Source organism: Vespula pensylvanica, chromosome 1 (genome assembly GCF_014466175.1).
Source record: "Vespula pensylvanica isolate Volc-1 chromosome 1, ASM1446617v1, whole genome shotgun sequence".
Classification (NCBI taxonomy): domain Eukaryota; kingdom Metazoa; phylum Arthropoda; class Insecta; order Hymenoptera; family Vespidae; genus Vespula; species Vespula pensylvanica.
Window position 1 is genome coordinate 3,101,666 of NC_057685.1, and position 15,768 is coordinate 3,117,433.

General features: G+C 30.6%; 4 protein-coding genes across 6 annotated transcripts in view; 2 read left to right on the plus strand and 2 right to left on the minus strand.

Moving 5' to 3' along the window:
* LOC122637510 (slit homolog 1 protein-like) overlaps positions 1-2,185 on the plus strand; it is a 2,875-nt gene extending 690 nt beyond the window's left edge. The window contains 4 exon segments of the mRNA XM_043829690.1: positions 72-305; positions 413-573; positions 898-1,454; positions 1,457-2,185. Coding sequence (XP_043685625.1) covers positions 72-305; positions 413-573; positions 898-1,454; positions 1,457-1,506 — 1,002 coding nt within the window. The 3' untranslated portion in view covers positions 1,507-2,185.
* Positions 2,186-2,231: 46 nt separating this feature from the next.
* LOC122637518 (lipoyltransferase 1, mitochondrial) lies at positions 2,232-4,957 on the minus strand. Of its 2 annotated transcripts, none has more exons than XM_043829709.1 (4): positions 3,929-4,957; positions 3,226-3,333; positions 2,842-3,055; positions 2,232-2,749 (listed from the first exon to the last, which is right to left on the minus strand). In XM_043829709.1, the coding sequence occupies exons 1-4, from the start codon at positions 4,475-4,477 to the stop codon at positions 2,400-2,402; spliced, it is 1,221 nt and encodes a 406-aa protein (XP_043685644.1). In that variant the 5' UTR covers positions 4,478-4,957; the 3' UTR covers positions 2,232-2,399. The 2 variants fall into 2 exon arrangements, with proteins under 2 accessions (XP_043685644.1, XP_043685636.1); XM_043829701.1 differs by having other exon boundaries at positions 3,917-4,957.
* A 3,318-nt stretch (positions 4,958-8,275) lies between these two features.
* On the plus strand, positions 8,276-14,288 carry LOC122637444 (prolyl endopeptidase-like). Of its 2 annotated transcripts, none has more exons than XM_043829561.1 (14): positions 8,276-8,634; positions 9,576-9,686; positions 9,905-10,018; positions 10,526-10,749; positions 10,817-11,004; positions 11,094-11,319; positions 11,400-11,559; positions 11,653-11,853; positions 11,925-12,107; positions 12,196-12,309; positions 12,383-12,531; positions 12,635-12,847; positions 13,233-13,560; positions 13,651-14,288. In XM_043829561.1, the coding sequence occupies exons 3-14, from the start codon at positions 9,950-9,952 to the stop codon at positions 13,714-13,716; spliced, it is 2,121 nt and encodes a 706-aa protein (XP_043685496.1). In that variant the 5' UTR covers positions 8,276-8,634; positions 9,576-9,686; positions 9,905-9,949; the 3' UTR covers positions 13,717-14,288. The 2 variants fall into 2 exon arrangements, with proteins under 2 accessions (XP_043685496.1, XP_043685487.1); XM_043829552.1 differs by lacking the exon at positions 8,276-8,634 and having other exon boundaries at positions 9,491-9,686; positions 13,651-13,717; positions 14,234-14,288.
* Positions 14,289-14,368: 80 nt separating this feature from the next.
* Positions 14,369-15,768, minus strand: part of LOC122637533 (phospholipase ABHD3) — a 4,314-nt gene continuing 2,914 nt past the window's right edge. The window contains exons 4-7 of the mRNA XM_043829721.1: positions 15,619-15,731; positions 15,159-15,396; positions 14,838-15,003; positions 14,369-14,697 (exon numbers count right to left, since the gene is read on the minus strand). Coding sequence (XP_043685656.1) covers positions 14,516-14,697; positions 14,838-15,003; positions 15,159-15,396; positions 15,619-15,731 — 699 coding nt within the window. The 3' untranslated portion in view covers positions 14,369-14,515. The remainder of the gene's footprint in view (positions 14,698-14,837; positions 15,004-15,158; positions 15,397-15,618; positions 15,732-15,768) is intronic.

Genomic DNA, 15,768 nt, shown 5'->3' on the forward strand with positions numbered 1-15,768 from the left:
ATTCAAGCATTATTTGTAACATCGTTTTGTCGATCATTCTCCTGTACCATGCGATAATATAATTTTTTCAGGAAGCAGGCCTGACCAATCTGAAATATTTGAATTTGTCGAAAAATTCGATAAGTCATATTACCCTGGAAGCATTCTCTGGTATCACCGAATTGAGGGTATTAGATTTATCAAGAAATTATCTTTATTATCTACTTCCCGACATCTTTCTCGAGACGAAGAACTTGCGTATATTGAAATTATCAAGGAACAATTTTAATATACAGGTGCCAAAGCTCCAATGTCCATGGCTGACGGTAAATACCCGGGATGTATAACTTCGGACAAATAATATAATTCCAGAATAATGAATCATCGTCATCGAGTGTCGATTTGCTACGATCTATCTGAATTGTTTATTTAGGAACTCGATGTGCACTCGTGTCAAATCAGTCACATACCTGTAGACACGTTCGCCGGACTGACTCATCTTCGAAGCCTCGATCTCACAAACAACTTGATGATTCAGCTAGATAACGTTGTCCTCAAGCCCTTGCAATTCTTAAGGAAAGTATCATTGGAAGGGTACGTTGACGTCTTAACCGTATATAATATGTATCTATCTATCTATGTATGTACGTACGTACGTACGTACGTATGTATCTATCTATCTATATAATGTTCCATTAGTTCCGACTATCAACTATATTAACCGACGACGCTTTGGTTAGAAAGAAAACGCGAAGGATCTTTTATTACGTTATAAAAGATCGCCAATTATACTTGAAAGAATCTCTCGTTGCTTTATACATTAAATGTCGTAAAGCATCGGTGATAAGATGGTCAACCGTACCGACGACAATAATTAACATTTCTTTTTTTTTTTTTTTTTTTTTAATTTCGTTATAGAAATCCTTGGTCTTGCAACGGAATGATGTACGATCTCGAGAATAATCTTCGTTTAAGAAAGATCGAATACGATTTGATTTGTAATAAAACGATAAAAGGACCGAAGAAATTTGAGAAGATAATGTTGAAGCCTTTGATATATTCGAAAGTTCGTACGCATTCTTCGACTTCCTCCAAGGAATACACAAAGTTTCAGGAAGTGATAAAATGTGAGGATAATTTCAATAATTCTTCTACATCGTCGACTAACGATTTGCAAAATATATTCAAAAATTACTCGAAGATATCGCCCTATTGGTTTTTAATTATGGGATTTTTACTTGGTTGTGCTAGCAGTATGGCCTTTTATTACGTCTGCCTTTTAAAAAAATTCATATACTGCTGCCGTGAACACGATTATCGTGATCGTACGACGAACGACGATCCACAGAGACTTTTCCTACTTCATAGTCAATGGCACGTCGCAACAGAGCCTACGCTCGATTCAAGTCAAACAATATCCTGTCCAGGTACTCCTCCGCCACCATATCGTGACGTTATTCTACGACCGGGACTTTATAGAGCCGCAACTCCAATTTAAATAACAATACTGCCGGATACGGTGCGTGATCAAAGTAACGTTAGAAAAAAGGGACTCCTCTATATTACGCATCGTATAATATTCATGGCAATTAATAAAATCTATATAAAACCTGCTCACCGTATAACGACTCTGTGAAAAAAGATTTAAGAAAAAAAAAAAAAAAGAAAGATAATAATAACAATAAAATAAAAAGAAAGAATTCTTTCCTTCCCTTTTTAAGAACGTAGAAATAAAAGTGATTTAAAGTCATTACAATCTGATAAGATTAAGTGGAAATTTCAAAATTGATTTGAAGGAGAAAGAAAAATTCGCAGAGGTAACGCTCGTCTGATCGAAAGTATTAAAAAGATAAATCTAGTCTTCAAATTATTTTTTCCTATGTAAAATATATGGTAGAATTTTTTATTCTAAAACGCTATATATATATATATATACACATATACAGAGATTTATAACAAGGAGGTATAAACGTTTTACAAGAAACAAGTAAAGAAAAAAAAAAAAAAACAAAAAAAAAGAAAAGGAAAAATAAAGAAAGGTATAAAACAAAAATATGGTTAAAATAAAGAGACTTGTGAATCTTGAATAAAATGCGATGTGATTCTCAAAAAGAAAAAATACACACACTTTACACTTTACACTTTATAGGGAGGGAACGACTAAAAAATACAAAATAAAAAGAACAAAAAAGAAACAAAAAAAACACACACACAGACACACACATATATATATATAGAAAAAACGAAACATATAAAATAAAATAAAAATATAGTTACAATACAGAGGCTTGCGAATCTTAGATAAAATGTGATGTCATCGGAAACACGTTATCTATAAACGATAATTGATTCCTTCGTTTGTCCTTCATCCTATCTTATCGATGTTACTTCTTGAGATCGTTCAAAGGAATAACGATCGATCACTGCGTCGCGACCATGTTCGTTTTTTTTGTATTCTGAGACATACTCTCAGAGAAATTCTTGCAACTGATCAATGCGATTATGTTGTCCATAACTTCGCTATCGTATTTAACGCCCCGTAGATTCGTGAATACGTTTGCGTTTTGATTTAAATCGGGTGATGCCAAATTGGCTGGCAAACTCATTCTAATTTCTTCTACTATACCCTTTTGTATCTCTAGAGTCAAATTAACTCTATAAAGATTTCCATTTGACGCTGGCATATCGAAGGTCTTCGTTACCGAAAATTCTGGTGTTCTTCCATATATCCATTCCCACGAACGAAATTCTTCCTTCAATTTGTCTATACCTATAAAACAACAACGTGTAACATTACCAAATATTTCTATATATTAAAATAAAATGATATTGTTAAGATCGAAATAAGAAATTCAATTATACCTGGGAACCAATCCTCGGTCGGATTAATCAATTGAAATCCTTTTTGTTCTTGTATATGATCGTAACCACCATCTTCGAGGACAAGTGGCTTTGTACGTAAATATTCCCAACCTAAGGTATTTATCAGTTTATCTACTTGTACCTCCGAATTAACTTCCGTTAGATTCTTTATGGGAGAACGGGTTGACGTTGTAGCGTTTGTTTTAATTCCAGTCTGTAAAATCGATCAAATTAAAAACGAAAAAGAAAAAAGAAAAAAGAAAAAAGAAGAAGAAGAAGAAGAAGAAAAGAAAAGAAAAGAAAAGAAAACAGATTTATAACGATCTTCTCGATACGTAAAAACAAATGTATGTTGGAAAAATAATTTTTTTTTTGTTTTTTTACCTCTTTCCTTTCAAGGATCATACTCAACAATGTTTTATTAGATGCAACTAGGAGCGTACAATGATGATAAGCATTGGGTCGTCCTAATTTGGCTGCTGTACCAGATACCTAAGTTATAATATAGTCAAGGATACATACATACACGAATGATAATGTTCGATTTCATAGAAGACGTTTTAAAATGGCCGCCCCTTTTCCTTTTTTTTTTTTTTTTTTTTTTTCCTTTATAGGGAATACAACGAGCGATACCAACTTTCGTATATAATATATTACTTAACAAGAAATAATGAAATCGTTATACGGACGAGTATATCAAGCTGACAAACAAACAAAAAAGATAGGGAAAAAGAAATTGAAAAAAAGAAGAAAGAAAAAAAAAAGAAAAGAAAAAAAAAAAAGAAGAAGAACACAGTTATCTTATCTTTGAACGGTGCAATATTAATGGCACGCCGTCTTGCACTTGCGGTTGGTTCAAAGATCATACAGAGTAATAATACGACATACATACAACAAATATATACAGATATACATACATACATACATACACATATATATATATATATATATACATATACACATATATATTCTACTATAAAGTATAAAAGGAAAAAGATCAGAGAAAGGAGGTGAAATTTATGAACGTCTCCTAGAAAGAAATAAAGACTATTAGAAATATTGTGCGATACGTTACATCAAAGGATACTTTATATCGTCCCTCGACGACTATATCCTCTCGTTCGTTGACAACAGCTTTCAATCCCCATTCACGATACAATGCTCTAGTAATAATATCCAAATTGTATCTCCTGTTGTATCTTTGTTTCGGTGTGAAAAATGATAGATTTAAATTGCCGTTGTCATGATAAACGGTACCGCCACCGCTGTTACGCCGTACCAACGCTATACCATGTTTCTCCGTAATACGTGTATCGCACTCGAGCCAAGGATTTTGATGACGGCCGATTACGACGCATGGATCGTTACGCCACAAGAGCAATACATGATGATTCGTAAAGTCAAAATTACGATATAACCAATCCTCCAATGCTAGATTGGTGAACACATCATTCGATTGCGATATAAATACTGACTTTCTTATGATATCATTATTGTTAACGTTCTGCCTGTGTTTCTCATTGAAACTCGACGAGGACCATCTTAGATGCAATTTCGTTCCGTCGAATGTCTTTAAACGACAACAGAGTACAGCTCTGCCGACGACGATACTACCGCACTTACTGATCAGAGACATTTTTTTTTTTTCACTCTTTCTTTCTCTCTCTCTCTCTCTCTTTTTTACACTCCTTTTATACACTTTCGTATCCCCACGTGACTTTATCGATCGATTTATCGATAGAGATTAAGAGAGAGAGGTCTCTGTGGTAACTACTATTACCTTAATTCCCAACGGTCGGTAATGTAGAACGCAAATGGCGGTCACTCGGTCTCTTTCTTATTTTCTTATTTTCCTTCTCTTCTTTCTACGTTATTAGGAATCCGATCCGACGATATTTTTATCGTTAATATCAGTCTTAGACTAAATGAACGTCAATGTTACTTCTTCTTTTTATTCTTATTATTATTATTTTTTTATTCTTCTTCTTTTTTTAATATTATGTTACCTCGAGACAAGAAGCTGAGATCAGAGAACAGCCTTGTGACGTAGTTTTCTTCGTAGGAAAAATTCTTTCTCTCTCTCTCTCTCTCTCTCTCTCTCTCTCTCTCTCTCTCTCTCTATCTATCTCTCTATTTCTCTCTCTCTCTCTCTCTCTCTCTCTCTCCTATTTTAATAAAGCGTATGTCTCGAGACGTCGGATTGACTCGCCGTGATGGATATTAGATAGTCGTGAAGGGCAATGGTCTGATGTAACCACTTCCACGTTTGATCCAGACTGTTGATGCGGTATCGGATACCCAAACAATCTCGACAATCCTTTTGCATTCCTCCGTGTGCTGACAAATTGAAAGAATTAAATTACAATCTTTCTAATTGACGATTGAGATATATTTAACACTGGCACTAGATTTCGCGCCTAAATTTTGAATATATCTATATGCGCGCGTCACTTGCGTTTTCGTTTAAAAAAAGAAAGAAAAGAAAAGAAAGAAAGAAAAAAGATAGAGAAAGAAAGAGGTAGAGAAAAATGGAAAAAGAAAATTGAAGAGAAACAATCACGACACGGTCGCGAACAGAAATAGAAATAAAACAGTGTGTGTGTGTATGCGCGCGCGTGCGTATATATATATATATATAAACGTTAAAGAATAAGTCAGCCCTTGTCGTCGATAATATTCACGCGAATATAGAAACGAATGTCTTCGAATCGATGCGCTTGCAAATTTCCCGACGAATACTGATCGATCGTTCGACTTTTGACGTTATATTGAGTGTATCTCCATAAGCATGAAAAAGTTAAGGGGGAAGGAACGGGAAAAGGTCTTTTAACACACGCAAAGAGGTTATCTGAGTTCGAAGCACAAAGTACAGCTGACCTACGCGTGACATCGTATTTGACGCCATCTTCTCGTTTTCGTTTCGTCACTCCCCCCTCCACCTACCTACCTACCTATCCCCACCCGCAATAGCCAATCGATTACTCAGGATTCTACGTAGCTATTATTGGTCGAGAAACACGTCGAACGGACTAATAATATTAGGCGCGAATAAATCTACGATTGAACAATTTTTTAATACGATTGGACTCACGACGTGATCGATCGATCACGCAAGGACGATTACTGAGATCTTGTTGTTGTTGTTGTTTTTTTTTCTTTTTCTTTTTTTTTTTTTTTTTCTTCCTTTTTTATCAATCACACCGATAATGGAAAATTTAATAATAATCGTTTTATTATGGAAGAGAAAAAATTATTGTATTACTTACATAAAAATCATCGATTAATTTTTTTTTCTTTTTTTTTTTTTTTTCAGAGAATTTATTCTTGCCCTTGTTTATGCTTCTTCTCTTGAACTTTAGAAAAGAAAGAAAGAAAGAAAGAAAGAAAGAAAGAAAAAGGAAGGAAAGAGAGAAAAAGAAAACAGAAGAAAAAAAAACTCAAAGATAAAACTTCCTCGAAAGATTCGTGTGTGGTTTCTTTTGGCCTTATCGCCAAATTGAAAAACACGGTTCAATGAGAAAAGGAAAGTTTTTTGCATGATAATATATGGACAAACATGAAAATATGTATATAGTCTCCATACACGCATACACACACAAATCTTACATAAATGTTCTTATCGGTCACCTGCATTGTACATTTCTTTTCTGCAAATGTATGCATAAATCTATGAATCAAACGCTATATTCAAATCGATCGATGTTAAGACGAACTTAAAGAAAAGTTTATCGTTATCGTCTTCGTAAATATGTGTGTCGTTCAACTAATATTGAATATATAACATATTTATAAGAAATGAAAAGAGAGAGAGAGAGACAGTCTTCTATATATACACGTATAAACTATTTTATTACTCGGGCGAGACTACTCGGAAATTTTTAAATAATATAATCTAATAAAAAGAAAAAAAAAAAGAAAGAAAGAGCATGCTCCAGATTCGAGTTTCGAGATATCGCTAATCTTACTCGTTCAATTTTCTAGTGTAATATATATTTTGTATTCAGATCTCGTATGTACATGTATCAAATTGAAAGAGGGAAATTTTTCTCTGTATACTAATTTTATATATACAAATTTATATATATATATATATATATATATATACATAATTAAAAATAGATCGTGTGTATTCTCGAAAATGTCAAAAAAAAGTAATTGATTTTTAAGATCACCTAGAAACTTTTATATATATAAATTGTATATATAAATAATATATATATATATATAAATGTTACAATATACATTACAATAATATATACAAGTTATTAATATTATTAATAAATTTTCTAAAATTTATCTATTTCCTTCAGAGATCAATTTACACGTATATATTTTTTATACCAACAAAGAGAAGGACTTCGTTTATGAAAAGTAATATTTGATAACCAATGGTCGCAAAAAAAAAAAAAGAAAAAAAGAAAAGAAAAGAAAATTATCGTTCAACCGCCATAAATAACTCTTTCTTTCCGACATACTTAACTCTTTTTTCAAATATATTTTGCACACGGATCTATTTATTTGTTTATTCGCTCGGTTTCAGGTTTTCACTCATCGTTCCCTCTTCATGTCTCAACATTATCGACAAGTTTATCATAATTTAACGACTATACGCATTAACTGTTCTTACCAAACGCATTCGTTCGACACGCATTGATTATCTTTTCCGCGACATTAACGTTCTTTTTTAATAATTACTAGAAATTCTTGATTACGAAGAAAATTAAATTTTTCCCGCATTTTTCTCTTTCTTATAACCTAAAAAATCCGATATAAAACTCGAACGGTAAAAATAACTATGTAGTTAAGCGTATACGTAATATTTATATATTAAATTAATTTATGCAATAAAATTGTATGTATTTATATATATATATATATATATATATATATATATATAGGTTAGATCAAAAGTCGTTAAACGATTTGAAAAGTCAATTAAAACTCTTTTCGAGAGATTCACAGGCTTGTACTTACATAGACTTTGTAGTTTTACAAACCTGAAAAAAAAATATCCTAAAAAGTACTCTCGAAAAGAGAGTAATTGATTTCAAGGAATATGTTTGATACATCTAGGGACTTTTAATCTAACCAGTACAAAAAGTCAAGTCTGTTCTTTAGAACTACAAATTTCTAACTCGATCGTTAGAAATGTTTCGTCTTTAACGAAATAATGAATAATTAATAAACTTCAACGTTTATTAATAATAATTAATAAACACGAGCTTGCACGCATATTTTTGAGATAATTAGCGATTACAAATCAAATAAATTTGTTTTCAGCGTAAATATAAATAAAATAAATTCGTTTACGAATATTTATTCATTATTACATAAACATATTATATATATATATATATATATATATATATATATATATATCAGCAAGAAAAAATAACGTCGATAATAGTTGAATCTTCTTTATCGACAGTATCAAAGTCTAATCGAACTTCTGAGAAATCATTGTAACGCGGAACATTGTTTGTCTCTGTATCAATTATATGAAATAATAGTAGCTTTTGGAACAAAAATATCGTACGAATTTGTTAAAAAGAATAAAAGTGTAATCCCGTCGATGGGGTTAATGGCCATCCTAGATATGACGTAGAGGTTATGTCGATATTCCCTATTGGCTGGCTAATGTCTCGTAGAAAGTCACGTTTACGTGTCAATTATTATCATACGCTATTAAGAGGGGGCAATTAAGGCCACTGGATAAGACATATATCTTCTTTACTCTCATCCTGGACTCCCCTTGGATTCTCTACCAATTTGTAATACGATCGTTCGAGTTATGTACGTATATATGTGTGATGTATGTATATATGTTATTTGACGGATAAGAAAAAGAAAAAAAGAAAAAAGAAAAAAAGAAAACAGAGAAGAAAAAAAATTGTTTTCGTAAATTTCGTAAATTATTTTCGTAAATTTCATAAATTATTTTCTACCGATAATAAATATAATTTTTTAGATTTCTTTCATTTTCAACGATTACGAATTATTTATTCAATATATCTTCCTTCCTCTTAATTGTAATCTTATCTAATCTTTATAAATCTAAAAAACGATATTATCTTTATCGATAACGTTTCGTTTCGTTTCTATCAAGCGAATATCTTACGTGAAAATAAATATTTTTTTTTCGTATTAAAATTTGAAGTATGAAAATTATTAATATTATATTTGATCGAATGAATTCTCTATCGCGTCGTATTCGTAGTGAGGAATAACCTTAAAAAAGATTCTAATAAATCGTATTACGATAAAACGATGAATTCATAATTATCAGTTAAGCGAAAAATTTATATATATATATATATATATATATATATATATATATATATACCGTTCGTTTTATAGAAAAATTCTATAACGTTATATATACACGTACACACGTATCATTTGTCATTTTCTGATAAATAAATATATATATATATATATATATATATATATATATATATAAATAGAAAATTATCATTACATAATATTTTTTTATCGATAGTAATAATTCTGGATATACGATAAGATTAGAAGCATATATAATACATAAATATATATATATATTTATCGGAAAATATGAAATGTGATTAATAACAAAGTATTAGGAATATAATATTACGAATTAGTTAAACATAATCGAAAATATACGGAGAGAGAGTTCAGTCGATAGAAAGATGTATAGAATGACGACTGCTGTTCCTGTTCTATCACCCTTCTTACTGGTAAACGTATTTCAGAGGCAGCTTTTTAGGAGTGCCATAGGGATCGACAGGAACGTTTTAAGAAATACGTTAAGCTCTGCTAACTTACGTCTAATCCGTATTTCATCGTTTTCGAAGACGACACAAGTAAGGGTATAATATAAACGTGCTGCGTAATCTTTGTTTTTTTTATCTTTTTTTTTTCCTTTCTTTCTTTCTCCTCTCTCTCTCTCTCTCTCTCTTTATATATATATATATATATATATATATATATATATATATATCTTTATCTTTCGAATATCTCCTTTCTTCTTGCATTCCTTATTCTCTTAATATCGTTACACGAACATCTTCTGCACAATTAGGCTTTTTACGATCGAGGACCAAGGAACAAGATAAAATCAACAACAATGACAAAATTGCAATATCCAGTTGTTCGTCGCGACGAAACTATCGTTGAAAATTATCACGGTGTTGAGGTTAGTATACATTTTTCGTTATTCGATTATAGAGGTTATGTCAAATTTTCTCTCTTTCTCTCTCTCTCTCTCTCTGTCTGTCTGTTTGTCTCTCTACTACTACTGGCCAATGCTTCAAATTTAAAAAACATTTATGTATTTATTTCGAAGTAGGCACGTTTATCTAAAAATGTTTTCGATAGATTATTCTCTTTCTTATTTCCAAGAAATTTGACTTCTTTCTGGAAAATAATGTAAACGTATATATTTTTTTTTATTGACTCATAGTGAGCGAACAAAGAGAATCTTATCAGTATGACTGGCAGAATATTTTTCTCTCTTGTATATTAAATATATGTAAACGAAAAGTTCTGATATTTATAAACATGTCATTAATTTGTATTCTTAGTGATATATTTAAAATATTTTATAGCGAATAAAATATTTAAAATATGTGATAGATACAAGGGCATTATTAAGAAAAAAGTATGTATTTGTACGATCTAACGAATTGAATTGATTGTACAGATATCCGATCCATACAGATGGTTAGAAGATCCAAATTCACAAGAAACAGAATCTTTTATCGAAACGCAAAATGCATTAACCAAACCGTATTTAGCTTCGTGCAAATGGCGTCAGGATATTCACGATAGATTAAAACAATTATGGGATTTTCCTAAATATATGTGTCCTGCCAAACATGGAAATAAATATTACTTTTACAAGAATACCGGCTTGCAAAATCAAAGGTAATATAAAGAAAAATTCTATTTGTTTGTATTTTGATTTTCGCTTAACGACTGATACTGCTTTCAGCGTATTATACGTACAAGATACCTTGGATAGCGAACCTCAAGTATTTCTCGATCCAAATACTCTTTCCGAGGATGGCACTGTTGCAATATCATTTAGCAAATTTAGCGAAGATGGTAGCATCTTTGCATATGGATTATCCAGTAGCGGTTCAGATTGGAACACGATACATTTTATCAATGCAAATACTGGTACGGTGAATATACCTTTAATGTTGAGGTATGCTTAAATATAATTTCTTTCATAATTTTGTTAATAATCTTTATGTTAATTATAATAGGCGAAAAATATCCTGAGGTATTGGAAAGAGTAAAATTTTCACCTTTGACTTGGACTCATGATAATGTGGGTATCTTTTATGGACACTATCGCGATCAAAAAGGAAAAGTTGATGGATTAGAGACACAAGACGATCAGAATCAAAAACTGTGCTATCATCGTGTAGGTACACCACAGTCGGAGGATGTGGTTGTTATAGAATTTCCAGAAGAACCATTGTGGAGGATGTAAGTAATATTAAAAATCTTTTACATGCGACTGATTAATTTGCGCAACAAATTGTTTATATTTATTTCTATTTCTTAAGAGGAGCACAAGTTTCTGATTGTGGAAAGTGGTTAATTGTTACACCATTGAAAGATTGTCGCGATAATCTAGTGTACTTCACAGAATTAAAACCTGACTCTAAAATAGATGGTTTATTGCCACTGACGCAAGTCGTTGATAAACTCGAAGCCGATTATGAAGTTAGTAAGATGTATTTCTAGCATTACAATTTAAAAATATCATTGTTTTATCTATACGAATAATAACGATGATGATTATTATTTTATTATCAGTACGTCACGAATGTTGGTACCAAAGCTATATTTCGTACGAACAAGAATGCCTCAAACTTTAAATTAATAGCAATAGATTTGCTAGATTATAAAGAAGATAAATGGACTGAATTGTTACCTGAACATCCTGATAACGTTTTGGACTGGGCTACTGCAGTCGATGGGGATAAGTTTGTTGCCTGTTACATACAAGATGTTAAAGTTAGTGCATTTGTATTAGATCATTGAATTTAAATATAATCACCATTACATTAATTTATATAAATTTTTAGAATATTTTGCAATTGCATAGTTTAACAACTGGTAAAGTACTGAGAACGTTCCCACTAGACGTTGGTACGATCGTTGGTTTTTCTGGAGATAAAAAGTATTCCGAAATATTTTATCAATTCACATCCTTTTTAACGCCTGGAATCATATACATAACTGATCTTAAAAATGACGATGAACCAAAAGTTAGTATTAGCGACAAATGAATCAGATATATCGATGAAAGTAATTTTCTAGATACGTTGACATATTCTTTTTTTTTTTTTTTTTTAGGTATATCGTGAAATCAAAGTAAAAAATTTTAATCCGTGTTTGTACAAAACGTCACAGGTATTTTATACTAGTAAAGATGGTACTCAAATTCCTATGTTTATCGTTATGAAAAGTGTAAGTATGTTTAATAAAATTGAGACCTGAACGAATTCTTAAAAAAAAAAGTTAAATAAATATTGCACTTTAGGATGCAGTTTTGGATAATTCTATGCCAGCTTTACTTTATGGATATGGTGGTTTCAATGTTAGTATCCAACCGGTATTTAGCGTAACAAGGCTTGTCTTTGTCCAACATTTAAATGGTGTTCTTGCTATTCCAAATATTCGCGGTGGAGGGTAAGAATACGTAATTAATAATATAGTTAATTATATTATTGACATTTATATTATTATATATATATATATATATATACATCATTAATTATTTTTTATCGTTCAGAGAATATGGAGAAAAATGGCACAATGGTGGTCGACTATTTAATAAGCAAAACGTATTCGATGATTTTCAATGTGCAGCAGAATATCTTATAGACAATGGCTATACTACATCTAGTAAATTAACTATTCAAGGAGGAAGTAATGGTGGATTGTTGGTAGCTGCTTGTATAAATCAGCGACCGAGTTTATTTGGTGCTGCTATCGCGCAAGTCGGGTTAGTTATTTTCTTTCTTATTAAAAAATAATATTGACACGTTTACTGTCTAATATAATATAATCGATACATTCGTTTAATATCTCTTTTATGGCTTTTTCAATAAATATATCCATATAAATATATTGATAAAAGATACAAAAGAATTCATCGTCATATTTTTCACATTTTACTTTTATTTTCTTTTTTTTTTTCTTTTCTTTTTTCTTTCTTTTTTTTTTTTTTTCTTAAATTCAATTCTCCAAATGTAAGATAAAATCTTTAAAAGACTTTTGAAAAGTTAAAAAAAGAAAATATCTGTGGAATGTTTTTCATGACGTTATCGAAAAAGAAGTTGATTAATTTAAAAGTATGTCTTTTATTTTATAATATATTTTTTTTTCAGTGTGATGGATATGTTACGCTTTCATAAGTTTACGATCGGTTCTGCTTGGGTCTCCGATTACGGAAGTTCAGAAGAACCGAAGCATTTTCAAAATTTAATTAAATATTCACCGTTACACAATGTTAAGATACCAAAAGATGGTTCTCAATATCCAGCTACATTGCTTTTAACAGCCGATCACGATGATCGTGTTGTCCCGTTACATAGTCTTAAGCTCATAGCCACTTTACAATATACGCTTGGAAATGTACCAAATCAAACAAATCCACTACTCGCAAGAATAGATACTAAGGCTGGCCATGGCGGTGGAAAACCAACCACTAAAGTTGTTAGTATTATTTATTAATTAAATTTCAACTACGTCACACACGTTATTAACAATCGTATAAACATTCGATTTTGTTCTGTTTGTTTTTAGATCGAGGAGAACACAGACATTTTATCGTTCATCGTCCAAGCTTTGAATTTAGAATTCAAGCTATAACGTATGTAAATGTTATATATTACTGTTTGTACAACTTCTAAAATTATTACGGGGGTTCAGGTATTATTATTTGTGATATAATATAATCGTCGTCGAAAAAAAAAACAATTTATTTGCATAAATGTTTATGAAAGATAAATGCATAATACGCGTGTTTCACATACTTCTTCTTTTTCTATTTTTCTTTTGTTTTCCTTTTTTCTTTTTTTGTTCATTTTTACTTTTCTTGTTAATAAATTATTAGAAATTATTTCACGCATATGAAACGCTATCGTACGGACAACTATAGTTGATATTCGAAGAAAAATAATCGCTTCATATATACATATATATATATTATAAATAAGTATAATTTTGTGTATATATGTATAATGAGATTTTTCTTCGTATGGCTAAATCATAATTAACGCATACAATGCAATCTATGAATAATAATAATACTAAAACTTCGCCCGTTTTTTTTTATATATATATATATATTTTTTTCTTTTTCTTTTTTTTTTTAATTTTATTTTAGGAATGTATTGTTGGCGTTGTAATCATCGTCGTGTAACGTGTCGTTTTTAATATATTTATATATATATATATATATATATATATTTACACATGTATTGTATGTACGTATACATATGTACATATATATATATATATGTATATGATATATATATAAAAAGAAAAAAAGAAGAAAACAAAAAAAGACAAATAATAACTTACAATGGTACACCTTGATCAATCGCCCCGAATAATTACTAAAAATGTTTGCATCGACGATTCTCTTCGATGATGTCAAAACTTTCTTTTAATGGGAAAGTAAATCCATACCAGTGGTAAATAGAGCAGTGTAATATTGGCAAAATAGTTTGCTTATATATTGTTCCTCTTTTACTGGCCAAAAACCTTCGAGGAATCCAATGTGACCACCGCGCGAAGTTACCACGATGGCGACGTTTTCAGTTTTGCTAAATTCGTTTAGTGGTATGGCTATAAATTAAAATAATCGTTATGTTTTAAACCATTTTGTTACTTACTTAGAATAAATAGTTACGAATTTTTTTCTTTATTTTTTTACTACTTCATCTATATCCTTTTTTTTATTTTTTGTTTTTTTTTTTTTTATCTACCTTCTAACGGTTGGAATGGATCGTCCGCCGCATTAAGGCACAACACCGGTACCTCCATTAAATGCAATTTATCATGTAACGTTGCTTTCTGATAATACTCCTCGACGTCTTTGAAACCAAATTGCTTGGTCGTAAAATTCGAATCGAATTCTCGTACGGTTTGACTCTGAAAATATATGAATATATTGTAAATAGGAAAATAAGAAAAATAAGAAAAATAATGCACGAGGTTCTATTCTTTTTTCTTTTTCTTCTTGTAATTTTCTTTTCGTCCTTTAAAATTTTTCTTTCACATTTAATTGGGTTGTATTATATACTCACACGTAAGACGTCGTTCATATCCACGTTTTCTAAGCCAGTCTCCAAAGAGGAGTAATATTTTTTTACCGTACGACAAAGATTACTAGCTAAATGCTTATTCAACATCAAATTTATATAATTATCTTCGATGTTTTTTGTTGCGGCAAATACGTTCCAAGGCACTGAGATGATAAAACATCCCTTTAATTTATCTTTCGCAGCTTCACCGTTTTGTGCTAGATAATTACCTAATATCAATCTGAAATATAATACAATAAATATATATGTATCTATGTGTGTATGTATCTATGTATGTATGTGTGCATATATATATATATTATATATTATATATTTATACACACACACACAAATATACGAGAATAATAATACAAATTTCTATTTACAAAGTAAAATTAATTTTTAGATAAGTTTTAATTGGTACAAGGAAAGAAAAAAAAAAAAAAGAGATAAATATCCTTACCCTCCCATTGAAATACCAGTTGCACCGAGGGGAACATTAGGATGTAATTTTTTTAAATGCTCGATAATCTCTGCCAGATCGTCGCAATTAGCGGCGCAATAAGTCCGTGGTGTCTATTGTTAGTAGTAAATAGAGAGGAGAACAAAAACA